This window comes from Podarcis pityusensis (assembly GCF_964106645.2).
Source record: "Podarcis pityusensis genome assembly, chromosome: 6".
NCBI classification, from domain to species: Eukaryota; Metazoa; Chordata; class Lepidosauria; order Squamata; family Lacertidae; genus Podarcis; species Podarcis pityusensis.
In genome coordinates, this window is record NC_138030.1 from 55,977,616 (window position 1) to 55,999,781 (window position 22,166).

Here is a 22,166-nt window from a genome sequence, read left to right on the forward strand (position 1 = left end):
GGCAGGACAGGAAGGAAACTGAAGCTCCAAGACAGCATCGCCAGGGTACTCCCAAGGGAAGCTGTTCTCCTCCTCCTCCCTCTTTATTTTTTCCCCTTGTGCCCCCCCATAACAATGGTTAAACCAGTTCATCCATTAGCCAAGGCTACTTAGATCTGGCAGAGCTTGTCCACCTTTCCCAATTCTCTGCACACGTTTCACAACAGCAATAACGTCTCCTCCCCTCTTCCCTTGCAGAATGGACACTTGCCACCTTTCTTTCCCCCCAACTCACCTTCTCCCGCATTCAGTCTCTCCATCACAGGGTGGCTTTGCCAAGCCTTTGCAAATAAGCACTTCTTTTCATTCATACATGATGCATTTTTTGTGCTCTTAAATATGTATTTATGAAAGTAGAGGCAAACCGACGCTGTCCAATTTAGAGGCTAGATCTGTATCAGAACTTAACCACAAATGATTAAATTTTAGAAGTAAGTGATGGATGTGATTCACGTGAATGACATAGTCAGGTACCACCCACCGTTTGTTGCTGTTTCTATTGTCCCCATGTAGGTTTCAAAAGCTTTGGAGATAGGGATCTATTTCTTGTCTGATGTCTAGGATGCTGCTACCCACTTTGAGCTATTGAATAGGTAAAGGGACGCCTGACCATTAGGTCCAGTCGTGGCCGACTCTGGGGTTGTGGTGCTCATCTTGCTTTATTGGCCAAGGGAGCTGGAGTACAGCTTCCGGGTCATGTGGCCAGCATGACTAAGCCGCTTCTGGCGAACCAGAGCAGCGCACGGAAACGTCGTTTACCTTCCCGCCGGAGCGGTACCTATTTATCTACTTGCACTGCATGCTCTCAAACGGCGAGGTTGGCAGGAGCTGGGATTGAGCAACGGGAGCTCACCCCGTTGCAGGGATTCGAACCGCCAACCTTACAATCGACAAGCCCTAGGCTCTGTGGTTTAACCCACAGCGCCACCCGCTGTGAACTACAAAATCCAAACTCTGTACAGAAATAATACATTTGAGTAGTTTCTCAAAAAAACATACTTTAGGGAATGGAAAGTTCACTTAAAATTCATTTTCAAACCAAAACTAAAGTTGTGATGTTTCATATCTGTATACTTCCACAAGACACTGTACAGTTTACTTAAAAGTAAAAACAAAAACCAGACGAAACATAATATACTTAAACTGTTTTATTCATAATTACAAGCTATTTTAGAATTTTTAAACAAAGGTCTATAAATAGAGGCTAACCCCACCTGAACAAGTTATTAAAAGCCTTTTAAAACTTTAACAGTAATGCCATTTAAGCTGACACAGCAGTGGTTTATTTAGAAGCCTTCGAGTAAAGGTTCTGTGATCAGTCAGTAACATGAAATGTAACATCAAGTGACTCAGAACTTTAAATCCTATACAAGAAAGCTTGAATATATATATATTTATATGTATAATATATACACACAGATATTGTATTGGTCCACAAAGTATACATTTAACAAAAAAGGAAAAATCTATGTAGTCCAGTTAAACATACAATATGCACAATTAATGTTAATACAAAATTTGGGTAGATAAATTATGAACATTAATACTTGCAAGAGGTTTTGCTAGGTTACTTTTTTGAGCAGGTGTTTTAAAATGCTCATTTCCTAGTGCAAAAGTTTCTCATAACTGATCTCAATTTATAGGAAAATTGAGCAAAAACTACCTTCCTAAAAAGTCTCTTGCAGCAGCATCCACAGGTAACTGGAAAAGTTTCATCCTGATAGTGGTAACTATGCAACTCCTTGCAGCAGAAGAAAAATCATTTTAAAACTCTTAATTTGAGGCACAAATACCACAGTGTTTTGGGAGGGGGGGAAGCAGAACCACCAGTTTTGTGTGGCTGCAGCCTAACTATTCATGTATTGAAGATGGAAGTGAAACGAGTCATTTGGAATGAGTTTAACATCCTGCAGAACAGAACATATTAGATAATAACTTACTTTCATTAACATTCAATTTTGACTTCGTTACTATAAAAGGAAATTTATTTTTAAGGTGCAACTATCAGTTGGCATTCAATAAATTATACACAACAGCAACCGACTGTTGTAAACTATATCTTTATGTAGTCTACTTCCTACCCTATTTCAAATTCTGCTGTCAACTTGCCAATTTAAGTTGCATATTTCACATAAGAAATTGGCTCAATTAGCAGTGGGGCATCAAAGTTCTTAACAGTGAACTTGGCCAAACAGTGTAATCTTAGAAATCTCCTTGGAACAATCCTAAAAGGTCATTTTAAAAAACCTGATAGTAGGCAAAATGGCAGTTAAAAGTTTCAGATAACACTAGTTGCATCTGGAATCTAGATTTTCTGTTAGATATCCACCCCAAAAGAAGAGCCTTCATTAAAAGGAAGCCCACAGACATAAAGGCACTCCATAGGCCTAACCTCAATTATCATCATCTCTAAAATATACAATAGATTTCTAATACCTGTGATAACCAGATCTGAACATTTTAGCAAGAAAGAAGCAGGATTATCAGCAATTTTTAAGTACATGAAGATTTACCATAAACTACAGTTTGGTTGGCTACATGGCCAGATTTGGTGAAAATGTACTTTGCTAACTGGGCCACCTGGGAGACCTAAATAATTCAGTATTATAGTAATTGGCAAAATTTGGCCCTTTCGAAAAGAAAGCTAATCAAGACTTAAAACAAGCCATCTAATATTTTTTAAGGGAAATATCAGTAACACATGACCTATCCATTTGTTTAAAGGCAATACAATGCACTCACTCATTTTATGTGTTAGACACACCTGCACATTCTAGATCTTCAACACTGCGTAAGGCATGTATCAAAGGGGAACTTGGTTGGAGTCAGAATTGCCTTCTGAGATCTTTCAAAAATGCATTGCTGTGCCTTAATACAGATTTGTCTTTTTTGCATTATAAGAACTTACTTTGGTGTAATGGTTTATATAGTACACAAGAAGATAACAAGGTAAGTACAAATGGAACTTCGCTTTATTAAAAAAGAGTAGCCAGATGAGTTAAGTGAATATGAAAAAAATTACAAATAAGACATTACATTGCTCAAAAATCACATTTGCAGGAATTTAAAGCCTTTTGTACTTCCCTGTGCATAAGCAGCTTCTGATTAGCTATACACATACAGGGCAAGGGACAAATGGTTGTGGCAATTCTTCATGCTTCTGATATTTCAGATTTACTGAGTGCAATAGCTAGTTCTAAATCTTCTTGTTCTTGTTGTTTCAACCTTGCAAGACGCTCTTTCTCCTCTCTCTCACTTTCCCTCTTTGCCCATTCAATCATATCTTCTTCAGTAGGATACTAAAATAGAGAAACCATGGATTTGTTAACTGAGGAGGTAAAAATCAAGTGTTTAAAGAAGATTCTGTCCCCAGTTGGTTTAAATTATTATCATCACTTAGAATTTAAATGGGTGTTTGGTCGGCATCTATGATTTATCTAGTTCATTGTTTCAATTGTTTGATTAAGAGGAGAAAAATAATATTTTCATTTGCCCCAAACACTCAAAGAAAATTGAAAGTGTGCATTTGATTTAGCTTGCAAAGATGTAAGTCCACTGTAAGAGTTTGGACTATCGGATCTTTAGCAGTTACTTTAAACTGTTAATTAAAGAGAAGGATTATATTATATATATATATATAATGCTTATTTCAAACCACCCAACAATCCAAGTACACAGATTTAATTAAAGAAAGGCCTTCAAAATAATCAAGAGCACCACATTACTGTTCCTCCCCAAAGGTTTACATCCCAGTGACTGTCATGCAATAAAGCAAGTTAAGAAATCCCAAGTCCACCACCGCTATGACCCACTGATTAACAGAGTAGTAAGATATAAAGATGATTCCGTTTACTAAGGAAAATGTTATGGTAACATACGACACAGTTGATTTTTTCAGGTGCTGGCACAGAGCGCCAGTGTGATGTAGTGGTTGGGAGTGTCAGACTTAGGATCAAATTCTCACTCAGGGTTCAAATCCTCACTCAGCCATGAAGCTCACTGGATAACCTTGGGCCAGTCACTTACTCTCAGCCTAACCTACCTCATGGGATTGTTGTGACAATAAAATGGGGAGGAAGAGAGCTATGTACACCACCTTGAGATCATTTGAGGCAAAGTGGGATATGAAAGAAAGAGAAAGAAAGAAAGAAAGAAAGGAAGGAAGGAAGGAAGGAAGGAAGGAAGGAAGAAAGGAAGGAAGGAAGGAAGGAAGAAAGAAAGAAAGAAAGAAAGAAAGAAAGAAAGAAAGAAAGAAAGAAAGAAATTTTACATAGCTGAGGCTGGTGTGCCAACTGCACTCATTCCTTAAAGCATCTGATTTGGCCATCTTGACACATGTCTTAGTTACATCTTGATTAGATTACTGTCATGTGTTCTATAGGAAGCAGTCTTTGAAATGTAACTGCTGCAGGTGTTCTAGGATGATGCAGCCAGGCTATTGACTAGGAGCCAGTTACTGGGAATATTGGTTTCCAGGGAGAATTCAGTATGCTAGTTATGACTTTTAAAGACCTGGCTGATTGAAGGACCACTTCCTCCAATATAAGTCTGCCTGGCTAGTAATATTTCTGAGAGCATCCCTTTCTGCATCCAGTCAACATCAGGTTTGCTGGGAATGCAAGAAATGGTCTTTTCAATGGCTGATGAACTCCCTTCTTAAAGAAGCCTGTTTAGCCTCCAGTCTAATGACCTTCTGCTAGCCGATGAAGATGTTAAGACAAGACCTTCAGGCTGCTGTGTGTGCTCTGCTGCTGGTGGCAGATAGCTTCATCTATTTATGCTTTTAACAGCTTGCTTTATAAAAAATTTTTGATAAGTTTTATTTTGCTGTATTTTGTTTTGTCATTCCTCCTTGGGCGCAAAGTTGTAGGAAGGCAGGATAAAAACTGACATAAATACATGTTCTCACTAACTTGACCCAGAAATCCTTTATAGTGTTAATTGATTGACTGATTGCTCCATGCTTCCTACCTTCAAGTACTTGAAATTTAATTCTGCGCTCCTTGGAAAATAACATCTCTCTTTCATGTGCATTGTACTTGTTCGCTCATTTACAGATCACTCAGCACTAACAGTGGACGGGTGGCATGCCAAGTTGACAGATCTGTGCCTTATCTTGAAGTGTTCTATACAACGAGGATGTTTACTTTTGGTAGTTTCCCTTTTTATAATAGTTTATGGCTAGCGCTGTTCATTCCCTTGAGTCTGTCTCCTGAACAAATCCTTACCACCCTCCCCTATTGTTTCGGCCTTTAAGATGCCTTGCCTACAAAGCCTGCTGCTGCATCAGTTGTCCCTGGGCCTGTGCCCTTCCCCCAGACTAATCTTACAGCGGAGGCAGCAGGCAGGGCCTAGCTGTATGGCTGGTTGCCAAAAAAGGAGCTCAGGGACAAGATTTCCTTGTCACACTATCAATTTGTATTTATGAATCTTGCAGGGGATTAAGCCTTCAAATGGTAGCTACAAGTACAATGTAAAGGTTGTGCTGCTTATTTTCTAACTGCCTAACTGTGACCTTAACATATGCTTTGAAGATAAATGATGCACTGCAGTTTGATATACTGTACAGACATTAAACCCTGAGGCACAATGTGTACTTACAGCTTTGTACGAAGACTGGGAAAGATAACAATTATTCATGTGAAGCTAAATAATACATAAATGTGCAACTAAGAATCTGCTGCAACTGGCTGCATTTGTCCCAGAAGGAAGTGGTAATGTACCCTTTTTTTTAGAGAGGCACTACTAACATTAATATGTGCTACATCGTTGCATTGTGGTATGAAACCCATTTCACTCAATTTAAGTCTGGAAATGTTCATTGTTCTTCACAAAAATAAGTCATTAGAGTTAGCTTGATGCCTCCCCATCCTGTTTACTTACAGCACTGAAATTAGCAAAATTGCTGGTGTCCATCTCTTTGCACACACCAGTGGGAGCAAATGGGTCAGCTTCCTGTTCTTTGGAACCATCACAGCCTGGGAAGGGCTGGAAGGGATCATTCAGTTTAAAGGAATCCGAAGACTCCAATTTGTTGATAGGCCTTTTTCCTACATCAAAATAATCACTTTAGCATGATTATGAGTGTGGCAGAAATATTTATCCAGTGTACAATAGTGTTTTAGGTTACACCATCTCATCATATAGCCAAAAACCCCCACAAAAAATCCTTAGTGCTGGTAGTCATAAATTAATCTGATTTCTAAAACCTTTCACGTTTTTCAGGGTTTGTTTGTATGTACATTCTTCCCAATTTTTTTCTCCATTTTGTAAGTGGTTCAGTGTGGGTAAGAGCCAGTTCTTTCATTCAAATTAAAAAAAATATGCTTAATTTAATCTATTTTAAAACTGGTTAAACGAGCTTGCTTTATCAAATTCAATAAACTACTCAGCAACCAGCTTCTACAGTAGCACTGTCACAGCAATTTAAAAGTTACAGCCTCTCTTACAAATTTATGGCTCCCAACATGTATCTAAGTAAAGATTACCTAAATTAAGAAGGACAACTTAAAATTATGTAAGAAATAGAAGTAGTATAGGAATTAGTGGGTTACTAAATTAGAAGCTCTTTGCTCTCTTACAGCCATAAAGACATCTTTAAACCAAAGAGTAGCACACAAACACTTAGTACTGGTTCTTACCAGGTGGGGGAGGACAAGGTCTAGTAGGTGTTCCAGTTTTAGGAGGCAAAGCAGGAGGTACATCTTCATTTTTGGCTGGAGGTTCCTCAAACACATTTTTAGTTATGACCACATTGTTGACAGAGCCTGTTGTAGATGAACTAAATGGATCTTCATTATTTGCCTAAAAAACAAACAGACAGCAACAAAAACAGGAAAAGCTACTGTTTTGCTTAACAACATAGCTTGCGGGGAGGACATGGCTATCATTTTCGTTTTCTAACATAAAACAGTGCTTATTCAAGTGCCACAAAAAAAGGAGTTCATGCACTGGCAAACTGCAGATGTCTGCAGATGTTCATACTTTTAAATTATATTCCTGTGCCATGGAGAGTAATGGCAGGACCAAAAAAATGGACTTTCATTTGTGCCAAGCAGAGAACACAGCAGGCTACGGCCAAGGAACGCCTTTGAGGCGGGGGGCGGGGGAGGAAAAGAGTCAGAGCGGGAACAGTCCGAGGGAAACAGAGAGGAAGTGACGGAAGGGGAAGAGGGAGAGAGCCAGGAGGTGGGAAGGCTCTCCGATGCTGAAGCACAGCCCCAGCACCGCACAGGAAGTTCAGGAACAGACGGAGAGCCTGTTCCTGTGCCGTCTGCACAGGAAAGGAGAGGGTTAAAGCGCAGGGATCAGAGACGTCCCATGAAACTTCCCCGCCTTTTCTGTTGGAGGAGAAGCCGGAGAAGACCACTCCCCAAATCTGAACCGGTTGATTCGGACGCATGATTGTAATGTGCTGCTTGTACATATGTAAAATAAAGAACTGTAAATATCTCTCTGAGTGAGCAGAGGGTGTTTATTGTGAAGAGCATACACAAGCCATCACAGCTACTAAACGCTTTTGCAGGCTAGTAACTTTTGTGGTCTTGTATACAAGCAGCAATAGTCAGAACTAGTCACATACATGCTCTGTTGCTCTTATATAATTTCACAGCAGTTAAAGATGAGGCTGGATTCACTGCACAAGCAGCGTGATCACCACAAGAAAAACAGAACTGTGTAAGAGCTATTCCATGTATAACAACGTGTGTGGAGTGACTTCCACATGACACAGGAATCTGAAGGTAGCCCTGTTTCAGGAAGCTTTTAATGTTTTATGTTGTTGTTGTTTAGTTGCTTTGCCTGTATTTTGGTTAGAAGGTGCCAAGGGTGGCTGGGGCAACCCAGTCAGATGGGCAGGGTATTAATAAATTACAATTATGATTACGATTGGAGGAATTTTCATTTCTTGAAAGCTAACTTGCTTGCTTGCTTGACTACCCTGCTGTTGAGAAGAATTCAAATACAGCAGCTTCAGAAACACTCTAAAAAGGATATATAAATCTTGGAATGGAAGCAGAAGAAAGTAAGGTAGTCAATGAGACGATGCAAGCACCTATAGTCATAGTAGGTGTAGTTTTCCATTAACTGAATTGTGCTCACGGCAGTTCACAAAGCAAGTAATCTCAGAAATAATGAGGCTCACAGTAGCTTAAAAGGGGAATCAATCTGAGAAGTCATGATCTGTTGATTTAGATTCAGCATCTGCTAAAGTTGTGTTTTGTATCCTCGTATGTAGGAGCCTCTAGTGTGTTGGTTACTGCAGCAATTTTATGCTTTTTCCACAGGCATTAATCATTTCAAATTACCTTTGACAATGTGCTGAAGTCAGCAAAGCCGCTTCCAAATGATTCATTTCCAAACAGAGAGGCAAAGGGATCTGTAGCTAAAATAAGCAAGAGAGAAGAAAAGTTAATTCATTGACTAACAAAAGCTAGACAAGAGAGGAGATGAGTCTATTTTACATTGAATCTTTTGGATCTTACACCAGTTATGGGCAACACCCAGTTAGGGTTGATAGCCTCACCACCATAATCTTATTTATGTTATGTATTTGGTGGTTTTATATTATAAACTACCTTGTGATCTTTGGATAAAGGGCAGTATAGAAATAATAATAATAATAATAATAATAATAATAATAATAATAATAAATTACTATAATTTAAACTACAAGGTGGTAAAAGAACTCAGTATAAATAAATTCACAAGGTGGCATAAATGTTACTCAAAGTTCACATTCAAATTCAAACCAATGAGATTTGATAAGGATCATGCCTGTTTTCTACAGTACTGGATACATTGTTAAAGAGCAATAGTTAGAAAATAATTTTGCGGAATTCTTACAAGACATGCAGATCTCATGGAAGTGTTATAAACATGATTTGAAATGAAGTCTCAAGGAGGGTGGTTCTTTTACTTTCTATATTTCATAGAAACTATACATAACTCTTCAGTGTCCCAGTTTTGGTAACTGAATGGTAAGCCAGGCTATTATCAGTGAAATAAACCTCTGACTTGCGTGCCATATATTTAGCAATGCATTAGTACATTGTCACAACCAAGAATATAAATATTACCTTACTGAATCAGATCAAAAGGTGTTATCTACTTTTACAAACTCACTGGCAGGGCATGAGGGAGACAGTCACAATCTCCTTTTGCTCCCAGAAACAGGTACATCTTTATCCAGGTTTGCAAATTAAGTTTTAGCCCACAAAAATAGTATCAGCCATCCTGTTTATACCTCTATGTCAGTCATTTGAACTGAGTGGCAAGCATCAACTTCAATTGTTTCCCATAAGTTGGTTATCTTATTTGTGCTCAACTAAGCAGACAAATGGTTATTTACAAAGCTCTCTTCATTATGCATCTAACTGAAATGCATTTGGGTTCTCTTGTCAACTCAATCTCTGTTACAACACTAGATGTGCAGCCACAGAAAAGCGTTGTGGGATGATTTTGTACAGGTTTGTACAACTTCAGTTGTGTTAAGTTGTGTTCTTTGCATGTGCCTGAAAAGCGCCTTTCAGACATCACACCAAGGCTCATTATGTATTAACCATAGCTCAGAACCCAAATCATGAATTTGAGCTTCCAAACACAGACAAGTCATAGTTTGAAGGTGTTTATCTGCTTTCATTTTCAGTCTGTTAATTCCTATCTAAGACCAGAATTTTCCATGAGGAGAAACGTTCAGTTCAGATATTATGCTAATCCATAGGCCATGATCACCAGAAGCCACAGCTTGAAAACCCACTTCAAGCCTTACCTGTATCACTTGATGTAGTAACAGCAATTCCACCAGGAGCAAAAGGATCATTATACTTCAGTGTTTCTGTCTAAAAGTTAAAATCCATTAAAGCTGTTTACTTCAGACCATCAAGATTCTTAATTAGATAAGCTATTATTTGCCAAAGGGTCAAAATTTTAATTTTTTTTTTAAAAATAAAATCCTATACTAATGTCATCCTTAATTATTTGCTGAAGAATACAGAAAATATTAGTTTTGCTCTCAAAAATTGCATCAATCTCCCATGAAGGCAGAGATTTCTTTCTTTAAGAAACCAATCACCCATTAGATTGAAATTTGAACGTTCAGCTGCCCTTGCGCCTTTTAAAGTATATTCCTTCCAGGCATTGTTACTTAAACTATCTGGAAAATTACTTTCAAATCAGTAGTATTAAAACAAATGTTTTGTTTGAAGCTGCCAGGATCCAGAGATGCTTATTAAATCTCAACAGAACCTCAGATAAATGGCTAAGTCAACCAAAGCCCAGCTGCTATCCATGCAAAGTTTTTAAAAACACAAGCACTCTGCAGAAATCACCTGAACTGTTACACAGTCAAGTGCTGGTTATATTATGTTACTTCTTTCATGGATCAAAGTAGCTACCAAATGAGTAAACCCTTATTTAAAAATGGGAACTGGGAACAGTAATTCTGAACATTTCCTGTTACAACACCTCTCTATTTATTCATTTCCAAATATCTTATGATCTAATATTTCTGGATTCTAGGGGTGAAGCACTTCACTTCAAGATGTCACAAAAGAATGGCAATACAGCTGCAGAGATCAATTGCCAACAGCCTATTGCATTTAAAACACACATGTTCATTGAGTTAGAGAAACTAGCGGCATTCCCTATTTAAATACTATGGTGGTGCTTCAGTTCATTACCCCAATAGATGTACATGTACTTCTTCCAGACATACCGTGGAATTATTGCTGTTGCTGGTTGCACTGAAGGGGTCAATACTTCCAAAAGGATCTGTGGATGATTGCTTGAAAAAGGAGTCAGCTGCAAAAGGATCTGAACCTTTGAAAGGATCACTACCAAAAGGATCTTAAAGAAAACCAAGTCAAGATTTATTACTGAAGTTATGTTTTGCATTCACTTGCTGAAAATGTTTTGCATTCTCTTATAGAAGTACGTGCACAGTAATCTTGCTCATTTAAGTAGTGCCTATCTACTACAATGCTCTGTTTTGCACAAAGGCCCAGTATAGGGGCTAGCTTGTTATATGCTTCCTCTCACTTGAAGCGTTCACCTAAATATGGCTTACACAAAATGTCAATGTAAGCAGTCCTTGCCTTCTCTGAGTATGCACTTACATGAGCATATGCTATGACATGTTTGGATATTCACCCTGCTAACAGGAACTTTAGCTACTGCTTCAACTACCTCTTCTGCAGTCCATGGCACCACATAATTGCTTACATCATCATCATCATCATCATCATCATTTATTTATACCCCACCCATCTGGCTGGGCTAATATCATTTATTGCTTGAATCACACATTAAAATTTGTTGTTAGTGCTGACACATTAAAAAGCTAGGGCTGCTTGCATGTACAAGAAACACATTGTATAAATACCTTCTAACCTCTAAAAGCTTGAAGCAGGAAGAAGAGTTAAAAAATAATTAGGAAAATTTGAGGGTGAATGGAGGAGAGAGGTAGCATTCTTTAGGAACATCAGCTTGGCAGAGGGTGTCTGTTCAGCAGTTTTAAAAGCAGAGAAGGTAAGAAACCAAGAACCCACCTTCCTGGATCAGGCCAAAAGCCCATCTAGTCCAGCATCCTGTTCTTACAGAGACCAGCTGGTAAGCAGAACCAGAGCACAACAACCCTCTCCCCACCTGCAATTCCCAGCAACTGATCTTTATCCTCTCTGAAGATGGCAAAGATGACCACACCATTAATAAACAAAAAGCAGAAGGGAGTAAACATTATGAAAAGGTTCTGAAGAAAATGTTCTACAATGATGCCTTCAATGCACTGGGAGAGGAGAAGGAAAACACATTTCATGGCAACATTTAGAATTCTCTAGCTGCTTGGTAAGCTTGGACTGGATGATTCCTGAATTTCCCCCTCCCAAAATCTGTTCACAGAACTCCCTTCTGCTTCCCTTAAATGGCACAAATAGGCAAGTAATAGGATGCCATAACCACATGCCAGTTAGTAGAAGATGTTGGGTCTCAGCCTCAAGCACTTCCTAGACAAAGCACTTTCTAATGTTAGGAGATCTGTGTGCCCAAAGTTGGGTTACTCCTTGTTCTAATAAGCTCAGCATTTCCCATAGCTTCCTCTGCAAAGTGAGCATCCTTGTGTTGCCTAATGTAATTGAGTTCTCCATCACAGGTAACATTTGTTTGGGAAACCTGCTAAGGCTGAACTCATATAGAGCTCCAGTTCTTCCATTTCTACTCCAAATAAAAAATTACAGTCCCCAACAAGTTCCTCAAATTTCCTGCTTGTGAACTAAAAAAAAGAGAGTAACTCACCAATCTTCCCAAAAGGGTCATCCTTGAAAGGATCACCTATTTTAAAGAGTGAAACATCACATGTAAATATTTTCCCTAGCACTTGTACAGACCTTTAGGGGCAAAAACATACCTCTAATTACCTGTGAAGGAGTGTCAAATGGTTCTGTGCAGTTTTACCCTGGTCAGCTGTATACAACACAGGCCACTCATGGGATATTGCAGGAGCTCAACCTGTATTCCCATTCATCTAAAATTTTTATCTGCCCTTCATCCTCCTTTCATTTCCTTCACCTGTTGCAGAAGCTCTCAGGTATGTATGCTATGAGCTTTGACATCAAAGGACATGGGAGGAATAGCATCCCTGCACAGAACCACTTGAACAGCTCCTACAACTAAGTGCACCCTTGTTTTCTTCTTCAGTGCTCTCATACAGTTTCAAAATGAGATGAGCTTGCCTATTAGGAGGTAAAGGGAGAAGCATCATGAAAAGAACAAAGGACTGCTCACTTTTGTGGCACTGATATCTATGGGGCTGGTTTGATCCTCTCCTTCATGTGACAGCTCCCTGGGGTGGCAAGGACACACACACTTTTATTGAAACCCTGGGAAAGGCACTGGGCTATTAAAACATTTCTGTCCCTGCTATTTCTCTGCTCTAAATTGCCAGTTCTTGAAAAGGTCTTGGCTATGCTCTCCCTCCCACACCCCAGAGTTAGAGCACTTTGATATGCATTAGTATGCAACACACATGGTTAGGCCCTCACAATCTGCCAAGACTCACCTCACAAATGCTAACCACAAGATGGTCAAAACAGCAATTCAAGAGCATCAGTATTTTAAAAGAACCATTTTCCTGCTGTTATTTCCCTCATTTAGTAAGAAATATTATAGCCAAATACACATCACTGCATGGTAACCACAGAGAAGGTTCTGCATACCAGTTATTTTACTTCCTGAACACAACAGTCTATCAACAATGCACATGAAATTTTGAAAACTGGAGAAAGCAAGGGGGAAAGGTGATGTTGAGAAAACAAAGCAGAGCTAAAAGGAAAACCTGCCCAAGGTAGGGTTCCTTCCTCCCCCACCTCCCCCAAGACCTTTCACTTGAATTAGAATTTTCACTGAAGTTTTCCCCTTATCCTTTGCTCTTTTATTTTTATTCTCATTTGTCTCTTTTGTTTCATTTCTATATTTTATTGTATTTAGCTGTAAACTGCTCAGACAGATTTAAACTGAACAGTACCAGAACTGACCTAACATTTTAGAATGAAATCCAAGCCTTTACAGAATATCAATTTGTACCATAATCTACTACTGTGTATATTTTAGGAAATGATGTGTCCATTTGTTTATTTGTTCTCTCTATGCCCTTGTATGTAACGCCTCTTGAGGGTTCCTGGGAAGGGGGCAGCACTCTTAATTGACATTTGGATGCCAAACAACATTTTGAATCAAGATGGCAGACAGAAATCTGACTTTGGTGTGACTTCACCCTCTCTTGCATAGATTTAGCCACCTCTCAAGATATCATCCCAAGGTGGAGGTCCACACTGATTTTGGGATACCGGACTGAAATGTGACTTCGGTGTTATTTCACCCGTTTTTTGGCATGATGGTTCAGAATCACTTTTTGTTGTCGTTTCTTCACATTCCCAGAAAGTGCTAAGCACTCCACGCCTGTGTGTGTGTGTGTGTGTGTGTGTGTGTGTAGGAGGGCGGGAATATCTATTGCTATCTATCTATGTTCACATAACCTAATGGAAATTCAGCTTAATGACATTAAACACTTTTTTCAATGAATAGGCTACATACATATATCATTTTATTTGCATGCCACCTTTCCATAGTTAAAACCATGCTCAACATGCTACATACAACATGAAAAAATTACATAATTACAGATAACACAAAAGCAGTCATAATCAATAAATACAAACAGAATGAAAGATAACTTACTACCAACAAAGGGGTCAGCCTCAAAGAAGTCTAAATTGGAGCCTTCAGCCTGATCAGAGAGCTGATGGGATTCTTCATTAAATGGATCTCCCTAGTAGGAAATAAATATATTGCACAATTGTACAAATCTCCTCATCCCATCTGTGACGGCAGTAATTACACTTATTTTACATACATGGAATTAAGTATGAGAGAGATGCAACTTCACGGGATCCATCCCACTTTCTAATTGTCTAAAGTAGAATTCAATCTTTCACTCACTGGGGGTTGGGAGGGAGAGGAGAAAGGAACAATTTCCTCAAATTCCCCCCCACCCCCAATAAACCCTGCTTCATTTGGTTGGAGATAGCACAGAAGTCTGCAGGAATCTGCAGGAAGAATGGGAAAAACTCAATGGATAGACAGTTCCATTTGCAAAAGGGCTACTCTGGATCCAAGTCAGTGAGTCAGCACCAAATTACTTCACTAACCTGACACCCATTCCTGCAAAATGAAGGAATGCATTAAGTTTCATACAATACTATATGTAATGAGGCATTTTAAAGTGCTCTACAAACTCACTTTTTTGGTAACATCTGGTGGCACAACCTCCGCTTCTTCTGCTTCTGCTTCTGCTTCTGCATGTGTTGTGTCTGGACTATTCCTGACCTTTTGAGGGGGAAAGTATGTTTACATATAGAATGATCCACAGAATTATTCACAGAACTGCAGAATTGAAAGGGACCATGAGGGTCATCTAGTCCAACCACCTGCAATGCAGGAATATTTTGCCCAACGTGGGGCTCAAACACAAGACCCTGAGATTCAGAGTCTCATGCTCTACTGACTGAGCTAAAGTTTCTGTTTACACTGGGATATACAAAAGTTAAGAGACTGAAGTGAGAAAAGATACGTACTAAAGGTAATGATTTCAATTTGTGAACACATCTAACCATTAGTGACAAGTCTATATAGCAATATTGTTTACAGAATTGCTGTTCACAATCTGTTCATTTCTGGCACACATTCACCTTCAATACCAATGCTGCTCATGCTAACTCATGTATTCTTTTAAGAAGTGAACCTTGTAAGCAACGGCTAACATCATACTTACAAGCAACTACAAGTAGACAGTGGGCAAGCACATTATATAAAAAGGAATGTGCTATATTGTTTCTGAAACATTTGAGAATTACATCTGGAAAGGACAATAAGACACAAAACCAAACCAACGTTATTTGGTTGTATCCAACATAGGTTTTCCTCACAGTATATTCATTGAAATTAAGGGATATGATTAACTTAAGTACTTCAATTTCAATGGGTCTACACCGAGTAGTACTAACACTGGATACGGCACATTCTGTCCAGTAATAGATTTAGATTGCCCAAAACCATGAAAAGTGGCCAATTAAATTATCACTAAGAGCTGCGTCAGAATACCTGGGGCCAAAGCACTAAGGAAATTTGCATATTTTAACTGTATTGTAACATTTCCCAAAGGTGGGTGATGCTATCAAAGTTTAGTTGGGATAGGTTGCAATTAGATGTAGACCAGGCAATGGGCAACCTGTGGCCATTCAGATGTTGCTGGACTCCCAATTCCCATCAGCCCCAAACAAACCAGCATGGCCAATAGGAATCCTGTTGCAGTCCAGCAAGATCTTGAGGGCCACAGGTTCTCCGTTACTGATGTAGACCAACCTCAAATGATAAAAATGGACTTGGAAAGAGCTTTAGTATATGGATTTAAGCATTTTACCAGTTCTACCTTTTCTGATGGCTTAAGAATATTAAGGTAAAAAAGGTTGTCCTCTGCAACGCTGAGGGTTTAAAAAAATTAAAAATACCTTCAATAGAATGGAACTTTGGAAGAAGGAAACCTATGGTCTCATACACTGTGGCCTCCTTCCCAAATATCATTCTGAACACTGAAGTCTCTGAATAGCGTTAACAAATACAAGAAACTGAAGTAGCACATTCCCACAAATCTCTATGAACTAGTTGGCTGAGGGCAGCATATTGGAAAAGGATAAACAATGCACCAATCTATACAAGCATCTCAATATAATAAATCTTGACTTTTGAACAGAAACCTTATTGGCAGACAAACTTGCTATTTTTGTAAACTCAAGCTTGATAATGTGTTTTGCATCTAATTGTTTAATAAAACAAAAAAAAACCAATACTCACAGGAGGTTCATGATTTATTTGTTCAGAATCTGCTGAATTCTCTCTTTCAGCATTCTCATTAAAGTTAGCAGTTTCACTGCTGCTGTTGCTGAGGCTTGAATGGTTGCCATTTCCATTAAGTAGTGTGTTCTGTGGCTGAGGCTCCCAGTTAAAGAGGCCGTTTTCCAACTCTTTGAGTTCAAATAGTTTTGTTTGCACCTGTGAAGAGAAAACAATAAATATACTTAACAACATAAAAATAGCATATGCAACTCACATATTTAAGGTATTGCATGCCTCTTTTCAGAATCAAGTTTTCATTTTAGTTCCTTCTGTGGGATGTTAAAAGTCTGCAGTGAGCAACCCTCCTATGTCTCTTACAAATAAGTCCTCTATCCGCCCCCCTCCTACTTGAGTAGGAACTCAAGTACTTCAACCTCTCAAAAATGAGCAAAAATTAGGATGGTCCTTAATCTGTAAATATGCCGCTTATACATAATGCTCAATAGAAATTCTGATCACTTGGGAAATTTGCTTCGCAACGCCTGTATTGACCAAGCACAATTTCTGCAACGACTATAGTACTCTTTTGCACATTTCTCAGCATTAAGTACTTCAGTGCAAAAAAAAGGCTCCAGTAAAAAGGGAACATTAATGCTGCAACATCCTAACATACTACCAGGTGATCCAAGAAAAGTATATTTTGCTCCAGGTTAGACAGAACCCAGAACTACAGGAATTAAACAGCTTGAGCTTCAGGGGCAAGTGCCCCCCACCCTTATCCAGTGTGGCTGCAAGGAAGAGATTGGAAGCATCCTGCAGTTTGTCATTAGGTCTGAATCAGGCCAGACTGTGTTGAGTTTAAAAAGATTGTTTCAGGGATGAGGAACCTTTGGCCTCCCAGGTGCTGTTAAGACGTCAACTCCTTTTAGCTCCAGCCAACATGGTCATTGGCTAGAGATGATGGGAGTTGTTATCCAATGACATCAGGAAGACCACAGGTCCACTACTCCTGGTTTATTCAAAGAAGCCAAACTACAACAAGTGACTGACCATAGTAGTAGAGAAAGCACCATGAAACAGGAGTGTATCCAGTGAATTGGGGAATACAGAATGTCACTCTTATTATCTCACCAAATCCCCTCTTTAGTGGTGAGCAGCTACACAATTTTATTTCTACTCAGCCTTGTCACCAAAGAATTTCCTTCATTTGTCCCCACAACCACACAGACAGGTATGTCTTCCTAAAGAACAGTGACAGGCCCAAAACCATTCAATAAGCTTTGTGGCCAAGCTAGTATTTGAACTCATATCTTCCTGGTCCAACTAATGCACATGACAACTATGAATTTAAGCTTTTCAAAGGCAAATAAAAGAGCTAGCTAGAATGTCCTAAGTAATGGACTGCCATGGGCACAGTTGAGGCTGCAAAGGAACAATTTGAAGCCTTAAAGAGCACTCCTGATTGTTCTGTGGCAAAAGAGGGAGGCTGCCTGCCATGTGCTTGTGAATCTCTACCTTACACACTGCTCTTTCAGTTTTAAATAGCAGAGTTAGTTGTGATAATCCTTGCTAGATATCAATGAAATGGGGGGGGGGGCTGGTTCAAACAGCAAAATTTGGGGACTGGTAGAAAAGGCAACAAGGAAAAATGGGTTCTCTTATTTTCTTACTGAAGTGATTTCTTGTTGTGACTCCTGAAGACCCTCCTGAAGAGGCCCCAGCTGCAATTTCCCCGTCTCGACACACTTCTCTAGCTCTGCTGTTTCCTGCTGCAGCCTGCCAAGCTCTTCTTGAGCTTTATTCAAGTCATCTTTATATGTGGAGATTTTGCACTCCTGATCAGTTATTTCTGCCTTTAGTGATGAGATCTGCAGAGCGGAAAGCAAAATAAGTTAGAAACTACACAACTTTGCCCCAAAACATTTTTTTTTAAAGTAGTATGTTTAATTACAGGTACAGATTAATTTGAATTGGTGAATATAGACTCCATAAGATCTGCCTTTAGGAACTAGTTCTAGTAGTTTCTGGTTTCAAAAAATTCCATATTACAGCAGTATGGCTATTTACTATGGAAGAAGTACTTGCGGCAGCACGGTTTTCACTGCATAAGTAAAAGAAAGAAGCTGGACTGCATAAACACTATTCCCACTATGGCATCTGAATTGGTCAGTTAAAATGCAATGTTCCTGATCTGCAAAACCAGTTTGCGGAGGATCAGGAATGCGTTGCTGTCTGCCTCCTTCATCTTTCGCAGACTGACAACTTTATTGTTGTTTAAAGGAGTCATAGTCTGTCCCCTTCAGATGCAATGGAGAATCATTGCTTGCTCAAGAAAGAAAAGGAACAGAAAAGAGTACAAGTGCAAGTAGCACATTCCTGATCTTCCACACCATGATTCTGAGGATTTGGCGCATGATTCTGAACTGAGCCAGTGACTGTTCAAGTTTACTCATTATTAGATTTTACCACACCTGAGCACACTACAATTGAAAAGTAGCTAATTTGGTGATCTGACAGTACCTGGAGAGCAGACTCTCCATCAGCTCTGACTCCTCTGACTGCATGCTTGGGCTTAGCAGTCTGAATAACATCTGGAGAGCACTACATTGCTATGACAGGGTTAGCCAAACCACAACTTTATATTTATTTCTTCTTTTTCTTTTGTAGGAATATGCTGTTATGTTTTAAAAATGAATTGCTTTGGGCATGAGACTCTTAAGACTGCGCCCATCCAAACTTAGGCCAGGATTAATAGCAACTGGCCTTAAAACAGCACCATAACCATGTCCAAAATGTCTAACATAGCTTCGAGGAGGAGCCCACAGTGCATGTACCAAACAAGGCAACAATATGGATTCTTAGAAGGATATAGCACCCGTTGAAGCATTCCAATAAGAGTTACATTGCAATCATGGCAATATCTCTTCCCCCTCACTTTAAAGCTTAAATTTGAAACAAATTTAGTAATTTTCAGTCAATTGTTCTTTATAATGTGAGAACAGCAACATTTTCCCATTCCAGCTATTTTCTTTTTCACATCACATATATATATTACTATTGCTCCAGTGAAGAGTTGCAACAAACTTAGGGGCGTTTTCACAAATGAGCTACCATTGCCTACCAAATCAGCTTCTTCAACACATTTTTGCCGGATTACATTAAGTTGCTGTTCCAGCTTGGCTTTCTCGTCATCAAGATTATTAAGGATTTCCTCTGCTTCCTGCTTCTGAGCCAACAGTGCCTGCAAATTATTGCTCTCCCTTTTTACTTCTTCCTGAAGATCCTGGAATTTTGCAAATAAGTTTTTGTTTTTGTTTTAAAAAAAGCATTTAATGTATTCATGTTCATAAAAAGTATGACAGTTTGAAGATTTAGACCATATGATATATGCAGAAAAATGGAAGGGGTGGCAGGAGGCAATGGAAAAATCCAAGAAAACAAGACAGAAAGCATATAAATTGTTTTCTATGACAAAAATGAAGCAGATGATGTTTATATCACACATTTTCAGAAGGAAGAATTGTCTATTTTGACACAGAATTAAAAACAATAACATGAAAAGGAACAAAGTAAGTACTGTAACATGTTCAGAAATTTTTTTAGCTGATATTCTAGAGATGCATTTTAAACAAAAGGACACATTCTACTCATGTAAAAACACGCTGATTCTCAGACCGTCTGTGGGCCGGATTTAGAAGACGATTGGGCCGCATCCGGCCCCTGGGCCTTAGGTTGCCTACCCCTGCACAAGACACTTGAATTAAGGAGAATATTCCACACACTTGCTCTGTATGCCCACAAGACAATATATTGCTACAGTATAAAAACAAGCAAGGATAATTAACTTCAGAAACCTAATTATGAAAAGGAAATTAGGTTCATAGATGTGAAAACAGATCTATAGAAGAACAGACACCTTTCAATCTGTTCAATGCCTTTTCTATATGATGAATTAAACGTATTGAATGCTTTCACGTTTAAGTCCATATATTTCTTTTATTATAGCACATATCATGCCATTTCAATTTACTCCACTTCAGTAAATACTGCATTGATTTGCACAACTCATTTTGAGTGTCTGAAATGCCATTCTCTTAATGTCCAGTTTCACCCTTTCTAAAGCTACATATGACTCTTCAGAGACATTTCTTACGTAATTTAATTTCAATGTTGATTTCTTGGTATGAAATCAAACCATGGAAACTCTTGCATTTCTGATCAAGGCTCATCTTCAAAAGTTTCAATGCATACTAAGGCAGGAAGTCTATTTGTGCCTCTAAACATAAAACATAACTGAAAGGAAGCCTTACTCTCACACACGTATTAAAAATATCTGCTTTCCTACCAAAGCTTGCCTCACTAGGTGAAAAGCAAACTATCCTACAGTAGGCCTCCTAATATTGTATTTCAACAAGTTTCTTGGGGAAAACTGTAGTTTTAGTTCTCATACTAACATAACTGAATAGGTAAATTTAGAGGAATAAGCATTTCAGGAGTCCATAATCCATTTTTTTAAAAAAAAGACTACCATTTCCAATTCCTAGTTGAAAATTCTGCCATAGCTTATGAAGACAAGAAGATCTCCAGTCATACCATCCCTTTCAAATCCTTTAATTCATTTTCTATTAATCAAATTTCAGTACTATATGGCTTCTATAACAAGGAGCTACTAAAGGAAAATGAAAATCAATAACCATTAAAAATGTTTAGAGAAATATGATTTTACTTTATAATAAATGGCCCATTTCAGGCTTCACTTTTTGCTATCATTAAAAAGAAGTGCACTTCTCATCACCTTATGAAAACAGATTTCACCATCATCTAGCGAGAAAAATTGCTCACAAATAAACTGCTCTGTGTAATTTCACCAGAAAAGACTAATGCTCAATAAATAAGAGGTTGCCACTGAATGACGATAGCCAAATTGGACGGATTTTTAAATTTAAGCAAAAGCAGTTTTTGCTCAACATTTAGATGCTCTGGAGTCCCACCCCTCCAGCTACAGCATAGGTTAGGACACAATCTTAGTATCACTTATGCCTGGGTAATTCAATGAACTCAATGGCATTTATGGGTAAGAAACGAGAAGCTTGACAAATGTGTGCCTAGGTGCAATCCTTTATCTGCAGGAAACAAAATCCTAAATGTGTTATGGTATACAGTGCTTAAAATTCTAATACTGTGGACCAGAACAGTATCTTCCTCCGCAAACATGCCACATTTTCCTCATCTCTCCTTAAGCACCATATCCTGCAGGCATTTAACATGACATTTCCATTCAAAATTCCTAAGGCAATAAAATTCTTACATCAGCATGTGCAGAACCCTTATTTGCAGTGCATTTGCTAAGGACACTTACTGCAATATATTTTTCAACAAGCTCTAAGTCAGTTCATCCAACACATTGTTCAAAGCACAAGAAAACCACACAAATTTACACTGAAATTACCTGGACCTCATTTGTCCTCTGTTTGATTGCGTCTTCTTTTTCCTTTAGATCTTGCTCCACATTATTCTTTTCCCTAGAAGACCAGCAAACAATGCAGGAATATTTAAGCACATCAGCTACACCAGGTACAGTTATCCAACCCCCTAAGCCAGTCTCTCTTTTTAAATACATAGTGGAACATTAAATTTATAGGAATGAGTTTCTGTTCCTTTAATTACGAAGAAGAAAAAGGAAATGTTCTACATATACAATTTTCACTCTCCCAGACATGGGTAGGTGGAAATAACAGCTTAAA

General features: G+C 38.6%; 1 protein-coding gene across 6 annotated transcripts in view; it reads right to left on the bottom strand.

Moving 5' to 3' along the window:
* Positions 1–1,172: 1,172 nt before the first annotated feature.
* EPS15 (epidermal growth factor receptor pathway substrate 15) overlaps positions 1,173–22,166 on the bottom strand; it is a 52,493-nt gene continuing 31,499 nt past the window's right edge. For 2 of the 6 annotated variants that reach the window (XM_081010820.1, XM_081010817.1), the window contains exons 13-25: positions 21,872–21,944; positions 19,544–19,705; positions 18,093–18,290; positions 16,441–16,638; positions 14,830–14,916; positions 14,269–14,359; positions 12,328–12,363; positions 10,754–10,884; positions 9,809–9,878; positions 8,346–8,422; positions 6,681–6,843; positions 5,923–6,089; positions 1,173–3,338 (exon numbers count right to left, since the gene is read on the bottom strand). In XM_081010820.1, the coding sequence (XP_080866946.1) occupies positions 3,192–3,338; positions 5,923–6,089; positions 6,681–6,843; positions 8,346–8,422; positions 9,809–9,878; positions 10,754–10,884; positions 12,328–12,363; positions 14,269–14,359; positions 14,830–14,916; positions 16,441–16,638; positions 18,093–18,290; positions 19,544–19,705; positions 21,872–21,944 (1,600 nt within the window). In that variant the 3' untranslated portion in view covers positions 1,173–3,191. Of the gene's footprint in view, positions 3,339–5,922; positions 6,090–6,680; positions 6,844–8,345; positions 8,423–9,808; positions 9,879–10,753; positions 10,885–12,327; positions 12,364–14,268; positions 14,360–14,829; positions 14,917–16,430; positions 16,639–18,092; positions 18,291–19,543; positions 19,706–21,871; positions 21,945–22,166 lie in introns of all 6 variants that reach the window. The other 4 variants (XM_081010819.1, XM_081010818.1, XM_081010821.1 and 1 more) reach the window with 4 other exon arrangements.